At 37.2% G+C, this 23,952-nt stretch overlaps 1 protein-coding gene across 8 annotated transcripts in view; it reads right to left on the bottom strand.

The window, feature by feature from the left end:
• Positions 1–23,952, bottom strand: part of Asxl2 (additional sex combs like 2, transcriptional regulator) — a 152,346-nt gene that overhangs the window by 26,040 nt on the left and 102,354 nt on the right. For 6 of the 8 annotated variants that reach the window (XM_004627442.3, XM_023710889.1, XM_023710891.1 and 3 more), the window contains 3 exons: positions 9,250–9,362; positions 5,351–5,477; positions 3,861–4,004 (listed from right to left, as the gene is read on the bottom strand). In XM_004627442.3, the coding sequence (XP_004627499.1) occupies positions 3,861–4,004; positions 5,351–5,477; positions 9,250–9,362 (384 nt within the window). Of the gene's footprint in view, positions 1–3,860; positions 4,005–5,350; positions 5,478–9,249; positions 9,363–12,875; positions 12,962–23,952 lie in introns of those variants that run through there. The other 2 variants (XM_023710895.1, XM_023710890.1) reach the window with 2 other exon arrangements.

Genomic DNA, 23,952 nt, shown 5'->3' with positions numbered 1-23,952 from the left:
GAGAGAGAGAGAGAGAGAGAGAGAGAGAGAGAAAGAATGGACAGATGGACTTTCAGAACTGCTTCAAAAAGTCCAAGAAAAATAGAAATTTTAAAGTGTTTGAAGCAAGGGAGAGTATTTAAGAGGATGAGGAAAACAGGTCTTTACTGTAACACATTTTTAAAAATTTAACCAATAACTATATTTTTCAATTATACCACACCTTTCCTCAAACATTTATCCCTTCTTAGTGGTAAATATATTTTCTTCTTTTTGAAATACACAGTAATTTATTGTTATCTAGTCACCCTACTGAGCAACAGCACAGCAAAACAACACTAGCTGTATTTGTTACTCAGTACCCTTTGACCAAGTACTCCTCATTCTTCTCTCTGGAGCCTCTACTTTCTCCAGCTTGTGGTAACCTCCAGTCCATTCTTACATTATGTGAAAGAACTTATTTTAGATTCTACATGCATGAATACTGCACATAGTTACTTTTTTGTGCCTGATTTATTTCACTTAACAGAATATATTCTAGTTCTAGCCATGCTATCATAAATGACAAAATACCATTCTTTGTGCATTTTAGAATATACCACTGTTTGTAATTATCACATTTTATCAACTTTTCAGTCCATGAACTTAGGTTGCTTCCATTTCTGGGCTGTTACGGAGTAGTGCTACAATAAACATATGTAATCTGAACTTCTGAATCTTTATATGTGAAGCCTTTATTCTCTTGGGAGGTTTTGGATGCTTATTATCTTTGATGATTTTGATTTTAAAAACAATGGATCTTGGCATAGTTTTCAGTTACTATTTGACATCTATTACATACCTTCAATCTGGAATCCTGTGGTCCTTTTTCTTTTTTTGGGGGGGTGGGGGAGGGGGCAGAACCAGGGATTGAACTCAGGGCCCTTGTGCTTGCCAGGGAAGTGCTTATTCCACTGAGCCATCTCCCCAGCCCTGGTTTTTTCTTTTTTTGGTAGAACCTGGGATTGAACTCAGGCCCTTGCACTTGCCAGGGAAGCACTTATTCTACTGAGCTATCTCCCTGGCCCTGTAGATTTTAATTCTAAGATGTTCTCTCTTTTTAAAAAATCTTTATTTATTTGGTACAAGGTCTTACTATGCAGCTCAGACATGTACTGATCCTCCTGTCTCAGCCTCCGCACTGCTAGGATTACAGGAGTGTGCCATTACACCAGGTTTCAGGGGCCAGCACTGTGTGCCTGTGGTTCTGGGGTCAGCATGTGGTACCAGGGATCTAACTCACATTCTTGTGCTTGCCAGGCAGGCACTTAGACTGCCAAGCTATCTCCCCAGGCCCCTAAGATGTTCTTAATATATCTTTACTTAGTCTTTATTTCCCTTTCCATTTTGCCATTTCTTAGAATAAGGAACAACCCAGACTGGTGTTTAAACTTCTTACCTTTTCTTTTCCATTAAACTTTTCTTGATGTGATATACTTTCTAGATTTTATTTTATTTTTTTTTTGAAACAGTCTCACTCTTAGCCCAGGCTGAACTCAAACTCACAATGATCCTCCTGCCTCAGCCTCTGGAGTTCTGGGATCATAGGCATGTGACACCATGCTCAACAGGATTTTTTCAACTTGACCTTGTAGTATTTCCAGTATTTTTCTTTCTCCTTTCTTTTTGAGACAGGGTCTGGCTTATGTAGGCCACAATGGCCTTGAACTCACAGTAGTCCTCTTACCTCAGCCTCTCGAGTGCTGGGATTAGAGGCATGTGTCACTACATCTAGCTCCAATATTTTAAAATTTTAGTTCTGATGTCACTTAATATCGTAGAACAATGAATTTTATTTTTTAAAAAATAGTATTCAGGGGCCGGGGAGATGGCTCAGTGGAGTAAGCGCTTCCCTGGCAAGCGCAAGGGCCTGAGTTCAATCCCTGGTTCCACCCAAAAAAAAAAAATAGTATTCAGTTCTTTTTAATTTTTTTTATGTATTTAGTACAGGGTCTACAGGGTCTCATTACACAGATCAGACTCTTAGTGATCCTCCTGTTTTCAGCCTCCCAAGCGCTGAGACTACAGGCTCACGCCACCACACTCAGTCCTTAATATTCAGTTCTTTTGTGAATGTAATTTCTTTTTTGCAGATATTGTAATTTTTGTCTTTGTTTTCACACAGGATCTCACTCTGTAGTTCACATTGGCCTCAAACTCATGGTAATACTTCTGGCTCAATCTACGGAGTGGAGGTGGGTGTCATAATGCCTAGTAATATTAGAATTTTTGAGGTTGTTTTAAATTTGGTCCTTTCTAGAGCCTACTGCTTCTATTTTTATCTCTCACAGAGGAAGCTTTCTTCGAAGGGGATTTTTAGTAATTATTATGAAGAGAGACGCATTGAAAAGCTGTTTGGAAACTGCGCATGGGTGTGTTTTCTAGACAGGTGGGCTTCAATGAAGTGTTATCAAAATGATCTGCATTGGTAGAAACTTGCAAATCTGCCAGTTTCCTTTTTTGTATTTAGTACAGGGTCTCCAGGGACTCACTACCCAAATTGGACTTGTAGTGATCCTCCTATTTACAGCCTCCCAAGTGCTGGGATTACAGGCATGCACCACCATGACCAGTCTCAGCACACAGCTTAGGGATCGAGTCCCCCCACCCCTCCTGCATTTGCCTAAGCAGGCGCTTTAATCCACTGACCCATTTTGCTGTCCTTTTTTTTTTTTTTTTTTGAGGCTATCAAATTTCTTTAGGTATCAGTCTACCAATATCCTGCTGGATGAAAGAAGAAATAAGAGTTAGAAGTATTCCTCACTACTAAAAGCAATTGGAATGGAGGTGGAAGAGAATCACATTTCAAAATTTGATTTCTGGGGCCGGGGAGATAGCTCAGTAGAGTAAGCGCTTGCCTGGCAAATGCATGGGCCTGAGTTCAATCTCTGGTTCTGCAAAAAAAAAAAAAAAAATTGATTTCCTAGATTTCTGGCCCATGTCCCATTTTGTCCTCAATTATTTGTGGCATCTTTAAATTTAGTATTTTCCATCATTTTCAAGTCAAAAATAAACCTGCCTTCTGCTAGGGAGAAGAACCAACTTGCTTCTTCTTAAATCTTGAAACAAACATCATGTCCAACTTTTTTAGACCTTATGTTGACCTTTCTCTTCTGGAATATAACACTTTACCAGTTCCTGTCTTTCTGGTGTTGGCTGCTAAGTACTGACAACTGCTTTCCAGCTCTAATGAGTTTTGTTTTGGCACAATATGCTGACACCTACTCATCTGGCTGCCTTCTGATTTTTGTTACCTCCTGCATAGATTTAATCTTTCGTATTTCCATATTCTTGCTCTAGTGGGATTTCCAAGAAATGAGGAAAAAAATGCTCCGTTCACCTTATATTTCATTATTATAAGCCTTTCTAGCTAACATATAAGATGTAAATAATGCAGAACAAAGCATTCTACTAGGAAAAATAAAAAAAGAAAACCATGAAATGACTGATAACAAATTTCTTTGAAGTAAGTTTGGTAAGGGAAGGACAGGAAGAACATGAGTATTTTGAAGAGCTCAAAGGTGAAGAGGACTAGCATATACAGGAACCAGATAGACTAAACCAATTTTGTCCCAGTTCTTTTCATTTCCTATAAGTACTTAAGTCAGGCTGGGAATGTAGCTCAGTGGCCGAGTGCCTGCTTGGCATGAACAAGGCTCTCCTAGGTACAATTGCCAGGACTGCAACAATAACAAAGCTCTTAAGGTTCAGAACAAAGAAATAATAAGTATGCTATATAATTAACCTTATACACTAAGGCTGATTCAAATAGCTAATGAATCTTACATATAAAGCTGACAAATTCTGGCAATAAAAATAGAAGTTTGGGCAAATTAACTTACTTGTGTGGAGTCTGTCAGACCTCTGGAAAGACTTCTTCCCCAAGCTTATCAATGGATTTTCCACTTTAACTGAAGAAGAAAAGCTGGAGTGTGAGTTCTGGGGGCTGCTTGACTGTCCATCAGATTGCCTTCCTTCCCATATTACTGGGGGCAAAAAATATGTAAAGACTAGTGGCACTGAGGTTAGAGACAAAAATCAATCATTCCATGTTAACTAAAGAGGGTTATACATAAGGAACTGGTCCTGCAAATGGGTTTTCAGTCTGGGAAAGTAAAAATAATCTCTCTTACTTCCAGCATACTAAGTAGTTCTGGTGATCAATTTTTCCAACAAAAAAGGAGAGTTCTTCAAGGCTCCTAACTCTGACTCTACAGTAGATCCATACAATCTGCTTATGGCATCACTCTCAATTATAAGTATAGGTAAACCATAAAACAAATAATAACAGCAAAATCTAAAAGGTATGCAAACATTCCAATGGAAACTGAAAGGCAGTATGCATTCTTAGAAAAATTTCTTATTTTTAAAGGACAGAACTACCAAAGAAAATTCATTTTCACCCTCTTGGAAACTATGGACTTATCTGTAAGGTGTTATGGTTTATGTCTACATGTCCCCCCTCAAAGCCTCATGGAGTGATGGGGCCAGCCTTTCAGAGGTAACTGAAATCTAGTTTGTGATTGATTCATGATCCAATGATGGGATTAAGGTTGTGAGTGCCATACCCACCCTACAGCAGGTAGCTTATATACTATATGAGGGACAAGAAAAAAATCTTGTTCCTCTTCCTTATTACTTTTGCTATCTTCCACCATAATGAACTGTTGCCCCTTAAGTCATGTGACACACCCAGCCTTGGAGTCAGTTCATTATGGACTGAAACTTCTATGAACTGTGAGCTACAAACCTTTTCCCTCTTTTCACTGTGGGTGTTGGGTATTTTGTCTCAGCAATAAGAAAAGACAAAATTTACTGGGGCTGGAGAGATGGCTCAGTGGTCTAAAGCACCTACTTGGAACAAGCTTGGAAAAGCACAGGGACCACGGTTCCATCCCCCAGCACCACATGCCAGCCAGCTGCGCCCCCTGGTGGGCTGAGCTGGCCACACACACACACACACACACACACACACACACACACACTAAATAAATGTTAAAAAAAATTAAAAAAAAAAAAAAAAAGACAAAATTTACTGATTAGATGCTTCCAAATATTATGTCAGATATACTCGAAGTTAGTCATGTACTGCCTTCTCACATGCTATTCCCATTAATGAGCCTGTTAAAGAAAACTACTGCATATGTTTATTTACCATAAAAATTTTCCCACTTGAACCAGAAGAATTGATATTAATGACATGACAGTATAAAGACTGTATAAGTAAACGCAGCAATTTAAAAATAAGTGATATAATATACAAATTTGTAACACAAATACAAACATAATGGGAAAAAGAAACTTCCATTAAAAAAATGCCCTGACTGCTTACCAGGTTTGGGAGATATGGAGTCACCAGCTGCTCTGACAGTCTTGAGAGAGAGGTGCTGGTTGGAGGAGACTGACAAGCCTGGCCTGCATTGTTGCTGTTGCTTCTTCTGCTGCTGCTGCTTCAGAGCCTATAGAGAGAAAGTAGAGTGTAAGAAACAAAGCAGTTTTTAATAATAAAAACGAAATGACTTGTTTTTAAGTAGGGAGAAGCATGCTTATAATTCAATTTCTTTAAAATCTATCAAACCAAACAAAAACCTACATTACCATCAAACACAAGGCTTAAATAAAATAATCTTTGGCATTTGGCTATTTTTGTGAAGAATAGTCATGAACTTTTTTTCCTAACTTAAAAATCACCACGAAGCCAAAGATTCTGCAATCTAGTTTATCAGAGAATTGTATAGTTTTAAATCATCTCCAGAAATAGAATTTTAAGTCCTTTACCAAGAAGAATTCTATTTTCATCAATACTACATAGAAATGGAAATATTTATCTTATCTATGGTTCAGAGATGCTACATTTGAAACAAAGATTGTAAATAACAATTTAAGTTTTCTTAAAAGCAATGAAACGTCACCAAATTTTATGAATTACTAAATCTCAACAATTTAAGCAATGCAGTAAACAAAGAGAAGGAAGAAAGGACAATACTGATCCTAAGAACAGAGTGGTACCTTCCGGTTACTCCAGATTATTTTTATTTCTGTGAGACTCTTAAATTACAAGAATACCTTTACACAGAAAAGCCAAAAGATCACATAACTAACTAACTAACTAACTAACTAACTTACTTTCTAATGTATTTGGTACAGGGTCTCACTATGCAGCTTGGTCTCACAGTGATCCTCCTATTTTCAGCCTCTCCAGCTTTTGGATTACAAGTGTGGGCCACCACACCCAGTCTCAGTGGCCCCCAAGGATGGGACTGGCGATTGAACCCTGGTCCCGGCGCTTGCCTAAGCAAGTGCTTAGTCTGCTGATCTCGTCAGCCCTAAGATCCCTAAACCTTAATCATGAAAATGTATGGGACAACTTGTTAACTGAAGGGGAAAGTGACTGTGATGCAAAAAGTAATTTCCAGAAAAAAATGCAGATCTATGACTTTACTAGGTTGTTTTTGTTTTGTTTTAGTATTGGAAATTGAACCTTTGTTTGCTTGGAGCTATATCCTCCACCCCCTTTTAGACAAGGTCTTTTTTTTTTTTTTTTTTTTAAGACAAGGTCTTGTTAAGTTGCTAAACTGCACAGGATGGACTTGACCTTGCAGTCCTGCCTTCATGTTCCAATGCTAGGATTACGTGCATGTGTACCAGAACCTGTCCAATTTTAAGCTTTCACTTTCAGGACCATCAAGCAGAAATGAGCAATGAGTTATATTTCGGTTTTCCATTCCCTTACCATAGCATACTTCCCTTCTGTTTTAACAATCAGACAGTATCTCAGGCTATGCTTAAGAGGCAGTGGCAACAACTGGCCTGCTGGCTTTAAACTAAATGACAATGGAGAAATGTTAAATCAGCTAGAGCTCTGATTTAGATTCCCTTACACCATTTATAATAGGTGAGGTAGAAGTGCTGAGTGTAAAAAGTGACCAGATTAAGGTTTATTCTCTCATTCTTTGGAATCAAACCAGAAGCTGTCGATAGGCTTCCCAAGTGGTGAGTTAAGGGAATTCATGCTTTGCTCCTCATAGTACCACTGTCATTCCAGGCTAATAGAACCACCACCTATCTAATCCTGCTGTGATCATTTAAATCCTGATATGAGACAGAAGCAGAATAATTTAGACTACTTGAATCAAGAACTACACACAGTTCCTTGCCCCTTGACAATTTACAAACTCTAATTTTTTGTTTTTGGGTTGTTTTTTTTGTTTGTTTTTTTGAAACAGGGTCTCACTATATAGTTCAGGATGGCCCTGAACTCACTAATGATCTTTCTGACTCAGCCTCCTGAGTGCTTCAGATGTATGCCATCCTGTCCAGGTTTTTTTTTTTTTTTTTTTGGGGGGGGTACCAGGAATTGAACTCAAGACCTTGTGCTTGCCAGGCAGGCACTGTGCCACAAGCTACATCCCTGACCCCCACACTCACAGCTTTAATTCCTTTTTGAATTGCTTTTAATTCATAGTGATTCTCCTGACTCAGTTTCCCAAGTGCCACCACAACCATCTCTATTTTAAAATTAATAAAAATGCAATGACAAGAACCCCTAATCTGTGAAGTAATTTTTCTTACCTAAACTAGGAAAAACATATTAGAGACAAGAATTTAAGTTTAAATACCACACTGACAAGCCCTAAAGAAAACCTGACAGTTGACTGTTAAAATAAGAGCAGCTGTAAAGCCAAAAGATCCCTAAACTAACTAACGCCATAATTCTACCACTTGGGAGGTGAGGTAGGATTGCTGTGACTTAAGAGGGCAGCACTGGGTACATAGTTAGGCCTGCTTGAGCTACAGTGAGACCCTGTCTCAAAAACACTCTAACCTAACCCCTAAAAGCAGTACGCATTTATGACTATGTAGTTCAGGATGGTCTTGACCTCACTATGATCCTTTTGCCTCAGCCTCCTGAATACTGTGACTACAGGTATATGCCATCACGCCCAGGATTGTTATGAGTGTGAGATCAGCCTGGGCTACAAAGTGAGCTCAAGGCCAGCCTAAGCTGCATAGCAAGACCCTATCTCAAAAAGACAAAAGGCAAAACAAAATAAAACATAAATTCCCAAATGTTCAACTGCTTAATCATGGGATATCAGCATTTAAAAACTTGTATTTCACCAACAAATGAATAACCACTTTTCTACACAATTGCCAATGATTGATATAATTAAGCTCCTTTATACCAAAATCTGAGAAAAGATATAATCTGTCATTTTCAATGTTTCCCTAATTCTTAGTCAGTTTATGTAGTGAGTGAATATTCTTTAAAGAAATCCAAAGCTAATTCCTTGAAAAGCCCAAGAAAATGGAAAAAAAGTAATACTGGAGGAGAAAAAAACCATAAATGCACAACACTGCTAGGGTAGGTGGAAAGGCATACAGGTTATTCTGTACAACTTTATACCAATATCTGCAAAAATAGGCAAAGTAGACCATTTTGTAAAAAAAATAAATTTCCAAAACTGGCTTTCCAAGCAGGAAAATCAAATCAGAAAAAAAGTAACAGGTGATATTGTAATGCTAGAATGATTTTGTAAAAGGTGTTATTTACTAACTTAGGAAAAGATAATTTCTGTAATTGTGTCCACAATCAAGAAAGAGAACTATAAAACTTACTTATACTTTATTCTTACTACTCAGATCAGACTCGTAGTGATCCTCCTGTTTTCAGCCTCCCAAGAGCTGGGATTACAGGCACATGCCATCTTGCCCAGTCTTAAAACTTACTTTATGCTACAGCAGTCTTTAATTAAAACCATATCAGGATAGTACAAATACAATGTTAGATCCAAACTAAAATCTTAAGAAAATTTCCCAACATTATTTCTAAATATATGTAAAGAAGTGGTTGAAAGGTTGAGTATAGCATATATTTGAAACTAGCTATGCCATTCTGTGTCAGTGTAAAAGAGAAAATTCTATTTGATGATCTCAATAAAATCCAAAGAAAACAAACCTAAAAACTCAAATCCTCTTCATAATTTAAAAATTATATATACAATAACACCAAAAAACCTGCTTAGTGAGCTAGAAACTTTAAAAATATAATAAAAGCACCTAAATAATCCTCCATGGGAAAAAAAAAAATCCTCCATGGGAATTATGTAAAGAGGTGCATAAGTTACTAATGCCTAATTGGGAAGAAATGGTCCAATGTTAAAGCTTCTCAAAGACTGCATTTTTAACATAGGGGATAACCCTTCTGATGAAGAGAATAGCCATGCTTACCTGCTTCAGTGCCTTCTTGCTGTGCTTCTGTGATGGAGAAATGACTTTACCTCCTGGAATGGTGGGTGACGGACAGCCTGACTGAGGGGAAGATGGCTGGGATAGTCTGGATACTATGAGAAAGAAGGACAATGAGAAACTGTGTTTTTATCAGAGTTGGTATCAAGCACCATTCCAGTCCCATGCCATATGCTGCTACCTGTGTTAAGAACTGTGACCAAAATACTTTTGGAAAGGATCTTCTTTTTAGAATTCTACTGCCAAGAGCCTCCCTTTTCAGTTTATTTCCTCAGAAAGTTCTAGTAAAGGATGACAGGAAGTTATTATGCATTAATTTCATTCTCTGAATTTTCAACAACTGATTAAATGAGAAACAAGTAAAGTATAATCATCCAATTAGATAGGAAATATCCTAGGAATCTTCAGACAGTCTCAATGTTCCTAAGGAAAATCTGAAGGTGAATCATGACAAAATGATACAGTGTGAAGCTATGGATCAACAGTTTAAAATACACACAATAAGGCCATTTGACCTCAGAAGCTCTGCCACACGATTTTTAATTTATTTGGTACAGGGTCTCCCTATGCCGCTCAGACCCATAGTGATCCTCCTATTTTCAGCCTCCTCAGTGCTGGGATTACAGGCACACATCACCATGCCTACTTTCAGTGGCTGGCTCGGCACACCCAAGGATGAGGCCCTCATGGCATTGTGTGCCAGGGATCGGACCCTGGTCTCTGCCACAGTTTTAAGCCTTATATTCTTTCAACTCTCTAAATCAATAGCTTTAAGGCTTATCAGTGTGAGAGGGCATTTGAAGATTCTTCTAAAGGAAGTGCCAGTCAATGCAACACCACAAGACCACTTGCTATTTCTTTACAACCTGTTAGGTACTGCCTGTCAGAGGTTGGCCAAATATGAGTCATATGATAAAAAAGGGTTCTTCCTTTATGGTATATAAAGTTTGACAGTTCTTGAGTACTGTTTATGATAAAGAAATACAAAGAAACTGCTGACTTAGACTCCTTACGAAACAAAAAAAAAAAAAAAACACTGCAATCCCTCTTGCTTAGTGATGACTACTCAGTGCATGTTTACTACTGTCCCCCTATTCTGCAGTAGCTGAATTGAAAAGGCACTGTAACAAAATGGCATCCTGCAATAAGGCCAGTAAGTTTTAGCTATCTTATGGCTATAAGATGAAAACAAATAGTTTATTAGAACATTTCAATTCACTCTTAAATATTTTAAGAAATACACAACAGATACACTTAAAGAAGGTAGCCACAGACAAAAGCAGGAAAACTTATCTTTAGTTCTGTGCCTCAATCTTTATGAAAAAGCTTCTATATGGTAGACACTAACATATACTACTATGATCTATCTTCCTCTCTATTTGTGGAAGTGGGTGTTGAACTCAAAGCTTCTAAGCAAACAAAACAAAACAAAAATTGTTTACAGCAACATATTTGTAAAACAAAAACTGGGTAACTCTGGAAATGGTTGAACAACAAAAAGAAATCGTATCTTTGATGTACTATGATGATGACCCAAAGATTTTTTTAAAAATGTTTAAGATATAATTTATATAACATATAAATTCACCTATTCAAAGTATAAAATTTAATGATTTCTGGCACTGCATTAACAAAACCACGTAACCATGACAACCATCAATTTTCACATATCTCCATTCCCTGGGACACCTACCTGTCATCTATATTCCTCAGTCCTACTGGATTTCCTACTCCAGAAACTCCATGTAACAGTTCTGTGACTAAAGTTTTTACTAAGTATAACATTTTAAAGGTTGTGATGTGTAAGAACTTCATTCTTTTTTAACTTTTAATATAACAGTGTATGCACATCCCATGTTTTATTTACTAGCTAAGAACACTTGGATTATTTCCTTTTTAATTGAAAGAATATAAACATTTCTGAGTACTAGTATTTCCCCATATTTTGCCTTACATTTCCTGAAGTTTCTGCTTTATAAAATTTGTGGTCACGTCTTATTAACTATTATGTTGTATCTTCATTATGAACCAAAGTATGTGACTGCCACACCATTTTCAGTATACAGTGATACTTTGGTTGTTGGACACAGTTCATATTTGTGTTTGAACACCAAAAAGTTTGAGAACTGAACAATTTTCCCCATAAGAAAAAATAGAAAACCAAATAACTGGTCTTGAGGCCCCCAAAATTACATGTATCAATTTATTTTTCTAGGACTGTTACAAATTTTACATATTTTTTCTTTCTTCAACTCTTATGGTCCTCACCATTTTCCTCTTAGTGTCACCAATTTTCTTTGGTGCCATGGTCTGATGTTTTAGGCAAATAATGTACACTATGTTATTTCTATTTCAAATCTTAACATTACTCATGTGTCACCAAAAAGTCTGCTGGTTCCCAGGCTAAAAGTATTTGAGATGAGAAGCCATCTCAATTTAGTAATTTATTTAAATTTTTTTTTTTTGGTGGAACTGGGGATTGAACTCAGGCCCTTGCACTTGCCAGGCAAGTGCTTTTTCTACTGAGCTATCTCTCTGGCCCCAGTAATTTAACTTTCCAAAGATTCAGGAAAACATTTACTTTTAAAAATTAAGTTTAGAAATCCCAAGTTCAATCTCTGGTACTTCAAGGAAAAAAAAAAAGTTTATTGATACAATTTTAATATACATAATAATCACAGGTCTGGCCCTAGTATGAATTGCTGAATCATTATGGTGTTCATCTAATATGGCTGAAGCCCTTAAAACAACAGCTTATCTTCCAAGAGATCACCTCCCCTATTCTTCTCCAACCCAACCCAATTGAGGGTACAATTTCCTCTCACCTTTCCCATGTACTAAGGAGAGAACCCAATCACCTCCTTACATATAATTAAAACTAACTAACTCTACCCCAGGTCAAAAGTCCATGAAAGCCTCAGTTTTCTTTGTCTCAGGCCAGAGGATCTCCACCATCTGCCCTTGATCCTTTCCATGTCTTTGGAGTAAATAAAAGCTTCTTTCATCTTCCTATCTCTTTACTGTGCTGCTGAAAAACCTATATTGGTGTTGTGGAACCTATCACATGATGTGTCTTAGTTCCTCTTTCCCCCCCCTCTTTTTCCTCCCCTCTTTTCAACCCTGCATCCCCTCATTATTTACAAAGCTTTGCTTCCATTTTATCTTTTTCTCATTTTTTTTTTCTTTAGGAAAACAATTTCTGTACATTCTATTTCAACTATCCCATAAGTCTCTGAATACTTTACAACTTAAACAAATAAATAAACATTAAAAACTATGGTTCCTCCAATTAGTCAGCTTTCCACTACTGTGGTGTTTAGGAGAATCTTTGGTCTCAAACACAAAAAAACAAACATGGTAGAAGCATGATATAGGTTTTAAATAGACTCCAATTTTCCAACCCAGTGTAACTACAAGAAAAGTGGCAGATTTTTTCAGGTGCCTGGTGCAGCAGACACAGACAGAAAAAAGGGAAAGGGGCTTTATTATCTTTGAGGACATGGAGAGAATCTAGGGAAGACAAGAGATTCTCTGGATTGGAACAAAGGGAGGCTGAGGCTTTTATGGCCTTTTGCCATGAGTGGAGTTTCAGGGGTTGTTTAGTGTACCCGAGGAGCTGGAGATCTTCCCTGAGGCAGTGGGAAGGTGACCTGTAAGCCCAACTATTTGGGAGGTAGAGGCAGGAAGACTGCAAATTCAAGGCTAGCTTGGGCAACTCAGAAAAACCCTGTTGCAAGATAAAATACAGAAAGGGTTCGGGAATGTAGCCCAGCAGTTAAGTACCCCTGGTTGTTCAATCCTTCTGAGGCTCTGAGGGAAAGTGGTCCATCCCTCTCTTTCAACTTGTGGTGGCAATTGTTAGTTTTCCTTGGCTTGAAGATGAACCACTCAGATTGTCTTGGTGTATCTCCAGCTCTTCAATGGCCCTTTGATAGCACCAGTCAGGATAGGCTAAGTTAATTCCCAAACTAATCTCCAGATAAAAGTGACATTCTGAAGTTTTAAGGGTTAGGACTTCAACAATATCATTTTATGGTGGTATAATGTGAACCCTAACACTCATCTTTTATTTATAAAGTGTGTCTGTGCATGTGTGCTTCTCTTCCTCTTCTTTCTCTCAGTATAGTTTATAAAGGGTGAGGGAATTCTCCCGTGTCCCTTTATAGTCATCCTACTTGATCTCTATGTCTTCACCTGACTTCTTTCTCCTGTCTTATTCATTTTCAAGTTTTCTTTTCTTTCCTCTCACCCTTTTTATCTCTTTTTAACTTTGTCCCTTATATTTATATTGGTCACGAACCTTCTCCCATCCCCATTTCTCACTACCAATTTTGTATCCAGTTTTCTGCTATCCCCTTATAAATATATAACACATCCTGATCATCATGAGGATCCTTTGTCCTCTATTTTCTCCTTCCCAGACAATAGAACAGTATTTAAAAAACAAAACAAAAACCCCACCATTTTTTCTCTTCTTTTTCCCTCTGTGGCATTACCTGATCCCCAACCCCCTAGGGCTTTTGATAACTGGTTCTATAAAACTGTTAAATGCAGTTTTTTGTTTGTTTGTTTGCCATTACAAAAGATACAGCCACTGCCTTTAGTGCATATTAACTGTGGATCAACACTTGGGTTGGGAAACATGACAGGGGCAAGACCATACATTTATAAGCACAAGATGGTTAAGGCAATGATCCTGAGAATCTTCAGCAGGTTTTTGAAACTAGCAGTTAATTGGTAGGATTCTCACCCTGACTAACTATATGCTGATACCTGTGAACTAAGCAACTAAACTGAATAGCAATGAATAGCAATACCAGAGTTGTACTTGGAATACCTGTCATTCTGATCTTCTAAATATGTACTACTTGTCATGTCATATCTATTACTGCTACACTGTCTCTCAAGTTAATGTTTAAAAAACAAAAAGGGTAATAAATGAAAACAATGACAAGAAAAAAATGTCATAGGACTGTCCTGCTACAATGCTGTATATGGTTAGATTTCTAAATTTCTGTGTAAAAATGTTATTGTTTATTCCAATTTTTAAAAATATCTTTTCATTTATTTTTTCCTCTTCACATTCTGTAGAGTTAAAGTTTAACATACCAATACTTGATGGAAAATACCTGTTCCATGCTATGTCTAAGATGTTTTATATTCAGATAGATAGTTAGGTTAAGCTCAACTGCCTATGTTACAGGGTATCATCATTAAGCTTCTCTTTTGGAGGGTTAACCACTTAAGTTTGAAGACCAAAAATGAGAGAAAAAGAAAGGCTACAAGGACAGTCAACATTTTGGCCCTAGCCTTTCAAGGTCAGTGAGAACTCAGGACATAAGAAAACCTATACTGAAATATCCTGTAACTCAGTGATGTCCCAAACTTCCTGATCAAGGAGATTATGGGGCCACAGAGGAAAGTGATCGATGATGTAGAGTATGTCTAAGGAGAGTCACATGGAGAAAAAACATTCTCTCAGGGTTTCACAGAGAGCAAATTGGTCAAGCAATGGCATTGACTCATCCACATGGCTGACACTGACAAAGGATCTACAAACTGCGGAACAGGGTTTCAGGATAAATCATGAGTGGATCTGACTGACCTTGTCAAATACAAAAGTTACATTTTTTTTTTTTAATAAAGGTCTTGTTTTATCTTGGTCTTAACCATCCAGCAGAAAAGTATAATAACGAGGCATGAAAAGTAAAAGCCATATTAATATGCTAAGCTGTAAAGCTCAAGTCAACAATTTCTGACATTACCAGTCCTATGGATAACCCACTACTATTATGGACTACTGGAGTAAATTGGATTATTTTGCTGAATTCACGCACCTACAATATTTAAAGGGCAATGACATAATTAAACAAAAAAGGGGGATATAAATGAAGGACCATTTTGTGTCTATATATACAAAATAGGATAGATATACAACTACTTTCTCTTAATTCAATGAGAAGAAAGATTTGTACTAATAGTATTTGGACAGGATATCATGTCTGCATCTTGTACTATGAATAACCAGTATGAAGACAACAATATGCAACGTATTAATTATTGAAACTGTCCTATTAATCCTTTTGTGTGTGTGTGTGTGTGTGTGTGTGTAACCGAGGATTGAACTCAGGCCCTTGCGCTTGCCAGGCAAGCACTTATTCTACTAAGCCATCTCCCTGGCCCCATATTAATCGGTTTTGAAACTGTCTCATTGCTGTTTCTCAATAAAACAAACAAACAAACAAAAAAAAAAAAAAAAAAAAAAAAACACCACACACTTAGGTTGTTAAGATGTTTACCCTATAAGTGTGGACTGCTATGCTATCCTAAAGGGTGACCCAAATCAGGGTCTCCCAGTTATTTCTCAACCAGCCCTGTTAGACACCACTGTAATGGATTAGCCTGTTACTGCTGTAGTTGATTTGACTGCTCAGGAATAATTCTGACACTGGACAATTCTGTGACAGTGAATGCTTCTGCTGAATCTATTATCATACCCAGGGAAAGGGATAGTAAGAGCTCCTAAGTCCTTAGACTGCATCAGACTCTGCATGAATACCTGCAACCTGGCAGGAAGAAGTCCTGAGTATGAGTTAGCTTTAGCTTCAGTATTGCAGTGGAAGGAGCAGAGGAGTTATGGGGGTGTGAACACTCACACTGGCAAAGAAGCTACATGGGAATCCCACTGCTATATTTAATCTGTGTTACCATTGGCCGTCTTATAGGTTTGAATTTTTGTACACATCTTGATTTAGTAATGTGGGGTCACGTCGTGTACTTTTATGGATTCTTGTGTTTATTAGGTTGTTATTTTGTGTATTCTTTCGTTAACTTTTTTTTTTTTTTTTTTTTTGTACTGGGGATCGAACTCAACCTCGCACTTGCCAGGCAGGCACATATGCTACTGAACTATATCCCCGGGCCTCACTGGCTTTTATTTACGAGAGCTCTAGACTGTCTTCTCTGTATCAGCTTCCTATCTAGTATCTCCACCTCAAACTCCCAAGACAATACTAACATATTTTTTTCCAAACATGGAAACTCCTCCTCCCAGGTTGTTAAACTCCCCATACTTAGCTCCCTCAGTCACTCCTATCTTCTCTAGTGTTATTCCTCAAACCTCGACATCCTAAGCCTTCAACTCTTCCATATCTTAACTAGCTCCCTGTCCTTATCAGAAGTTCTGACAACCACATAGCTCTTTTCAATTACAAAGTAAACCCTCTTTCATATCTCTCCCTTGCCCCACAAGATATGCTCTGAAAACTTATAATACTAACCATTCAACTCAACTAAAGGTACTCTAGTAAAATCAGACTCCACATTAACATTTTCTTCTCAGCTACAATAGTTCTTCTTCAAACCTCCCCTAGTGTCTAACACTCCAAACCCAATCACCTCTTAATCTCCCCACCCCAGCTACCTCAGTGTATAACAACTACAAATAATAAACTGTCCAGCCTGCTGTGCTGGCCCCGTCCCCGGGGTGCACTGAGATGGTGATTGAGACTGGATGTGGTGGTGTGTCTATAATCCCAGCTCTTAGGGAGGCTGTAAACAGGCAGATCACTACAAGTCTGATCTAGTAGTGAGACCCTAAACACCCGGTAGACCCTTCCCTAAAAATACAAATAAGTAAATAAAATAAAATAAACTGTCATAGTGTGCATAGAGAATGGACAAAGGGGAAAGTATGACTGCAAGGCCTACCATATATAGAAGTGGTATAAGATTCCATGTGTGGTTAGTGCTATAAAAAGAAGTAACTCAGAAAAATACAGAGACATCTAATTTTTAAATGTTTTTTCATCATATTCTATAGGGACTTAAAGTTCAACATACCAATTCTTGATGAAAAATACCTGTTCCATGTTATGCCTAAGATGTCTGATATTCAGACAGATAATGAGGTTAAGTTTAACAGCCTAGGTTGTATGGTAATAACAATAACCTTGTCTTCTACAGGGTTAACAACCTAAGTGTGCAGACCAAAATTAGAGAAAAAGAAGGGCCGCAAGGAAAGCCAACATTTTGGCCCTAGCCTTCCAAGGTCACTTAAGACCCAGGACATATGAGAACTTGTACTGTGACGTCATGTAACTCAGTAGTGTCCCAAATTTTCTGACCAAGGAGATTATGGGGCCAAAAAGGAAAGTGATCAATGATGTAGAGTGTGCCTAAGGAGAGTCACATGGAGAGAAAACATTCTCTCAGGCTTTCACAGAGAGCACACTGGCCAAGCAATGGCCGTGACTAAACCACATGGCTGACACTGACAAAGGATCTACAATCTGAGGTACAGGATCTCAGGATAAATTCTGAGGGGATTCCACTGACCTTATCAGACCCAAAAGCTACAACTCTTGTTGCATAGGTTCTACTTTACCTTGGTCTTAACCATCCAGCAGAAAAGTATAAAAACGAAGTATAAGAAGTAAAGCCATGGTGTTATGTTGAGCTGTAGGTGACTCAGGTCAACAATTTCTGACATTGCCAGTGAAGCGGAAGATCCAATACTATTATGGACTACTGGACTCTTTTAGAATATTTTGCTGAGTTTACACACCTATAATATTTAAATGATGGAACTTAACCAAAAAAGGGGATACAGATGAATGTCCATTTTGTATCTGTGTATTCAAAGTGGTTAGGATAGGGCCAGGGAGATGGCTCAGTGGAATTAGTGCTTCCCTGGCAAGCACAAAGGCCTGAGTTCAATCCCCGGTTCCACAGAAAAAAAAAAGAACTTGCAAAGTGGTTAGGATAGATATATAGTTACATTCTCTTAATGAATAGAGGGATTTGTTATAATGGTGTTTGTAAATAGGATATCATGTCCGCATCTTGACAGCAATTAACCACTAGGAGGAATGTATGCAATGTGCTAATTATTGAAACTGTCCTACCAATTTGGTTTGAAACTGTCTCACTGCTATTTGTTTCTCAATAAAATTATGGGAAAAAAAATAAAAAAGAAAGAAAATTTCCTAAATAGGTTTAAAACACAAGTCAGGGGCCAGGGATACAGCTCAGTGACATAAGCTCCTGCCTGGCAAGTGCAAGGTCCTGAGTTTGATCCCTTTCTTATTTCCACCAGAAAACAAGTAAATGATGCTTATACAATTACGATGAAAAGAGGCTCATCAAATCAGAACCTTATTAAATAATCAGACATATGGCACAAAATCAGATGTTTAAAAGCACCCAGAGAAAAACAAAAAATCACATATAAAGGTAAACCAATTACAATCATGGCACATTTTTCAACATAAACCTAGAAGGAAAGAAGAATTTGAAGTATTTCAAGCCCTAAGAGCAAATAACTTTCAACCCAGATTAATTTACCCAGCAAAACTATCCTTCAAAATAGGCAAAGAAATAAGCTATTTCCATGAAAAAAAAAAGTTCAGAAAACTTAAAAGTGCTAAACCAGCTCTAAAGAAAAACAGGTATATTCTGAACAGAAGACAGAGCTAAAAACAAAGAAGAAATTAGAGAGGAAAATGGATAAACAGCAACAAAAAGCATCAGGAAAAGAAAAATAAAAGATACACCAATAAATAAAGAAGGAAATGATAGTAAATGACCATCACATCTGAGTAATATCTCTCAATGTTAATGGCCTCAATTCTCCAATAAAAGACACAGACTGGCAGACTAGATCAAAAGAAACTCATCTAATTCCAAAAGATATACACAGACTAAAATTTAAAGGATGAAAACCATTTTATGAGCCAGGACCTGAAAACAAGCAGGGGTAGCACTTTTAATATCAGGTATGATAAACTTCAAGCTAAAACTGATTAGAAGAGACAAAAAAGATCAGTACATACGAGTTAAGGGAAAAATCTAACAAGAGATAACACTGATACACATATATAGACCAAATACTAAAGCACCCATCTTCATAAAGCAAAAACTGCTGAAATTGTAAGATGAAATAACACTAACATAATCATAGTAGGGGATTTTAATACTGCACTTTCAAAAGAGATTAACTAAACAGTAAGAACAATAACAATAAATAAAATAAAAAACGTCGGCTGAATCACGCTCTTGAACATTTTGGACTTAATGGATATTGAGTATTTCCACACATTTAGAACACAATTGTTTTCAGTAGCACAAAGATAAATAGATCATATACTAGTTCACAAAGCTTATGTAAGTAAATATAAAATAGAAATTGCCCAATACAAACTATCAGACCACTGTGCAATGAAAATAGACACATTAAAAACTACCCAAATTAATTAAAGATAAAAATATGGTTAATAACCCATAACAAGAAATAAAATGGATACAGTACTAAAAATAGCTACCAACTAAAACAAGCCCGGAACCTGATGGATTTACTGCAGACTTCTACAGAACCTTGAAGGATGCTATATCATCAGTATTCCTCAAATACTTTCAAGAAACTGAAAAAGATAGTGTTCCCAAACTCATATATGGAAGCCAACAGCACCTAGATCCCAAAACCAGATAAAGACCCAACTGAGAAAGAAAATTATGTCAGTCTTCTTAATAAACATAGAAGTAAAAATCTTCAACAAGATATTAGCAAACAATGCAATTCATTATCAAAAGATCATAAATCATGATAAGTAGGTTTCATCTTTGATACGTAACATATTAATAGATCACATAAACAGAAAAAAAAATTAAAAATATATGATCATATCAATAGACCCAGGAAAACTTTTGACAAAAACCAACATTTCTTCATGATAAAAACCTTGAATAACATAGGTACAGAAGGACCCCACCTGAATATGATAAAAAAGCTCTATATAACAAACCAATAGCCAGCATCATACAAAATGAGGGAAAAATAAAAACATTTCCCCTAAAATCAGGAACAAGACACAGATGCTCACTATGGTCTCTTCTATTCAACACAACACAGCACATTACTTGAAACTTGCCAAAGTAATTAGGCAAGGGAAAGAAATAAGAGGGACACATATAGGAAGAACTCAAATCATCATTTCTAGATAACATGATACTCTACATAGAAGATCCAAATAACTCCACCAAAAAACTTATTTCAGCAATGTAACAGGATAAAAGATCAACACAAAAAAGCCTTAGTATTTGTGTGTACCAACAATGAAGAAGATGAGAAGGAGGGCTGGCCAGACAGATCAGTGAATTAAAGCACCTGCCTGGGCAGAGCGCAGTGGCTAGAGTTCGATCCCTGGGCCTGCCGTGTCTGCCTTGCCCCTGGGGCAAGCTGAGATGGCGACTGAGACTGGGCATGGTGGTAGATGCCTGTAATCCCAGCACTTGGGAAGCTGTAAACAAGAGGATCACTAGGAGTCCAATCTACGCAGTGAGACCCTGTACACCCTTGTACTAAATACAAAAAAAAAAAAAAGAGAGAGAGAGAGAGAAGGAAATTATGAAAATAATACCATTTACTGTAGCTTCAAGAGAAATGAAAGACTTGGAAACCAATCTAAACAAGGAAATGAAACAACTCTACAAAGAAAACTTACAGTACTCTGAAAAAAAGATTGAGGATGCCATCAGCAAATGCAAAGATATCTCCTGCTCCTGGATAGGCAGAATCAACATTGTCAAAATGGCCATATTCCCCAAACTATCATACATATTCAATGCATACTTTACAAAATAAGGAAAAACAATCTCAATGTTTATATGGAGTCAAATGAGACTGTTATGGTTTGTGTCTAGCTGTCCCCTAAAGCCGCATGCAGTCATGGGGCAGGGACTTCTGGAGTCCTTGTTTATGATCACGATTAAGTCACGATCCACTTGGATTATGGGTGATCCAAGGCTGGGATTATGGGTCTTAGTACTGCTGGGATTATGGGTGTGTGTACTTCCCTAGTCTAGGGTAGACAGCCTGAATGCAATATAAGGATAAGAGATACAGAGAGACAGACTCTGTTGCCATTTTGTTGCTGCTACTCCTACATTTGCTCTCTGCTCTTTGCTGCCACCATGATAGGATGCTCTCTTTCCTGTGCCAGTCGGCATTGGAGTCAGTTGAGTATGGACTGAAACCGCCAGTAACTGTGAGGTAAATAAACCTTTCCTTCGTTCATTTTGGGTGTCAGGTATTTGTCCCAGCAATGAAAGAAGAGTAACTGAGACAGAGACCAAGAATAGTAAAAGCAATTTTGGGCAACAAGAGCAAAGCAGGAGGGACAGCAATATCTGACTTTAGGGTATACCACACAGCAAGTGATGAAAATGGCATGGTACTGGAACAAAAAATGATAAATGGATCAATGGAAAAGAATTAAGGATAAAGAAACTTCCCCAGGAACATTCAGCTATTTGAGCTTCTTTCTACAAAAGGGCCAAAAGCATGTAGTAAAGCAAAGATAATCTATTCAACAAATGGTGCTGAATCTATTCAACTCATTATCTCTCACCATATACTAAATTAAAATAAAAACAGATAAAAGATCCAAACATTAAAAGAGAACATTAAACCTACTGGAAGACAAAAGAGGTAAAACACATGAAGACATTAATGTAGCAAAAGATTTTCTAAACAGAGTCACAACCACACAAGAAATAACAGCAAGTGTCAATAAATGGGGTTATATCAGACTAAGAAACTTCTGTACTGTAAAAGGACTCAGTCAGTTGAGTGACAAACCAACCTACAGAATAGGGAAATATTTTTGCTAGGTTCTCATCAGACAAAAAACTATTATCTAGAATATAGAAAGAACTAAAAATAAATAAATAAGCTACCTAAAAAAAGATCCAGTAAAGAAATTGGTAAGAGAAATGAATAGGTCCCTCACCAAGGAAGAAATATAAATAATAAACAAATACATGAAAAAATGTTGAACATCATTGGCCATTACAGAAATGTATACCAAAACAATGGTAAGATTCCATGTTACTCCAGAAAGAATAGCAATCATTAAGAAATTAAACAATAACAAATGCTGGTGAAGCTATGTTGAAAAAAGAACATTGTTGGAAGAAATTAGCATGAAGATTTTTCAAAGAACTGAAATTAGAAATTTCCATATGACCCAGCTATCCTCCTACTAGGTATCTTACCCAAAGAGCTTAATACAGTGGCATATGTGTAACAATGTTTATAGCATCACAAAATTATAGTAGCATCACAAAATTATAATAGCTAAATCCTGAAAATATCCTTTTTTTTCCTCTTCCCAAATATACTTTTTATTTTCTTTAATTTTTTTCCCATCATTTTATTGAGAAACGGCAATGAGACAGTGTCAAACCAAATTGATAGGACAGTTTCAATAATGAACACACTGCAAAAATATCCTTTATACCCATCAAAGGAGGATGGGATAAAGAAAATTTGGTATCCATATATAATGGAATAGTACTTAAAGAACAAAAAATTTTAAGACTTTTGTGGTGGGTTTTTTTTTTTTTTTTTTTTTTTTTTTTGTGGAACCAGGGATTGAACTCAGGCCTCTGTGCTTGCCAGGCAAGTGCTTATTCCACTGAGCCATCTCCCCAGCCCCAAGACTTCTGTAAGAAAATGAATGTACCTGTACAATCTAATGTTGAGTAAAGTAAATGAGACACACAAGCTTAAATGCCATATAGTATATTTCATTTAAGTAAGTAAAGTACATACAAAGAGAGTAACAACAATGGATAGCAGGTTACAAGGAGATGGATCTTGCAATAGGAAAGCAATCCAAGGAAGAAAGCCTAAGGAGTGAGGAGGTGGCGAGAGGAAATGAAAACAAAGATGTGACATGTACAGGAACCTAAGGACCTCAACTAATGTAAACATTACATGCCACAACATGCGCTCTGATCAGTAATATCAAGAATGAAAAGTGAGGGGCTGGGGGTTTAGCTCAGTGGCACAGCACCTGCCTAGCAAACATGTGGTCCTGTGTATGATTCCTGGTTACCCCACCAACACCAAAAAAAATGAAAAATGGTAAATGGGATAAGGAAATTGAAGGAGCAAGGAGGGAGGGGAAAGGGGATTAAAAAACAAGCTGTGATATGTACAATAACTACTCCCCAAAATGATTATAAACTGTATGATTGACAAATGTATTAATTTTTTAAAATTTTCTTAAGTCTACTTAGACCTACTGCCCTTAATCTATTTTTTAAGTTTCTTATGTATTCTGGATGTTAATCTTTTAATAGCTATATAGTTTGCAAATATTTCCTCCTGTTCTATAGGTTGTCTCTTCATTTTGATGTCTGTTTCTTTTGCTTTGCAGCTTTTTTTTGAATCATCCCATTTGTATTTGCTTTTGGAATCTTGCATAAAAAAAATCCCTGCCCATTTTACCTCTTGAACATTCCCTCAAAATTCCACTAGTTTCATAGCTTCAGGGTTAAGTCCTTAATCCATTTAGAAGGCAGCTATGCTCACCACCACTAAAACATCAATGCAGCCTTAGTCCATATGAAGCTGATGTTTTTTTAATTTGTGAGAGACAGGCAGCTGTGACTGGGAAATGAAATCAAGTCTCTAGGCTGGGGAGAGAGCTCAGTAGAGTAAGTGCTTGCCTGGCAAGCACAAGGGCCTGAGTGTAATCCCCGGTGGAGAAATAAGTCTCTGCAGTGCTGGTAAAGGAGCATCAAATTTCATTATTTATTCACAGAAGTAGGGTCATTTTCTGTGTGCAATTCAAAAACAGGACAAGATGTTTCTTTTTAAAAAAATTTTCCTTTCTCCTA

This window comes from Octodon degus, unplaced genomic scaffold (assembly GCF_000260255.1).
Source record: "Octodon degus isolate 3935 unplaced genomic scaffold, OctDeg1.0 scaffold00019, whole genome shotgun sequence".
In the NCBI taxonomy this organism is placed as follows: Eukaryota; Metazoa; Chordata; class Mammalia; order Rodentia; family Octodontidae; genus Octodon; species Octodon degus.
This window is presented reverse-complemented; position numbering and strand designations above follow the sequence as displayed.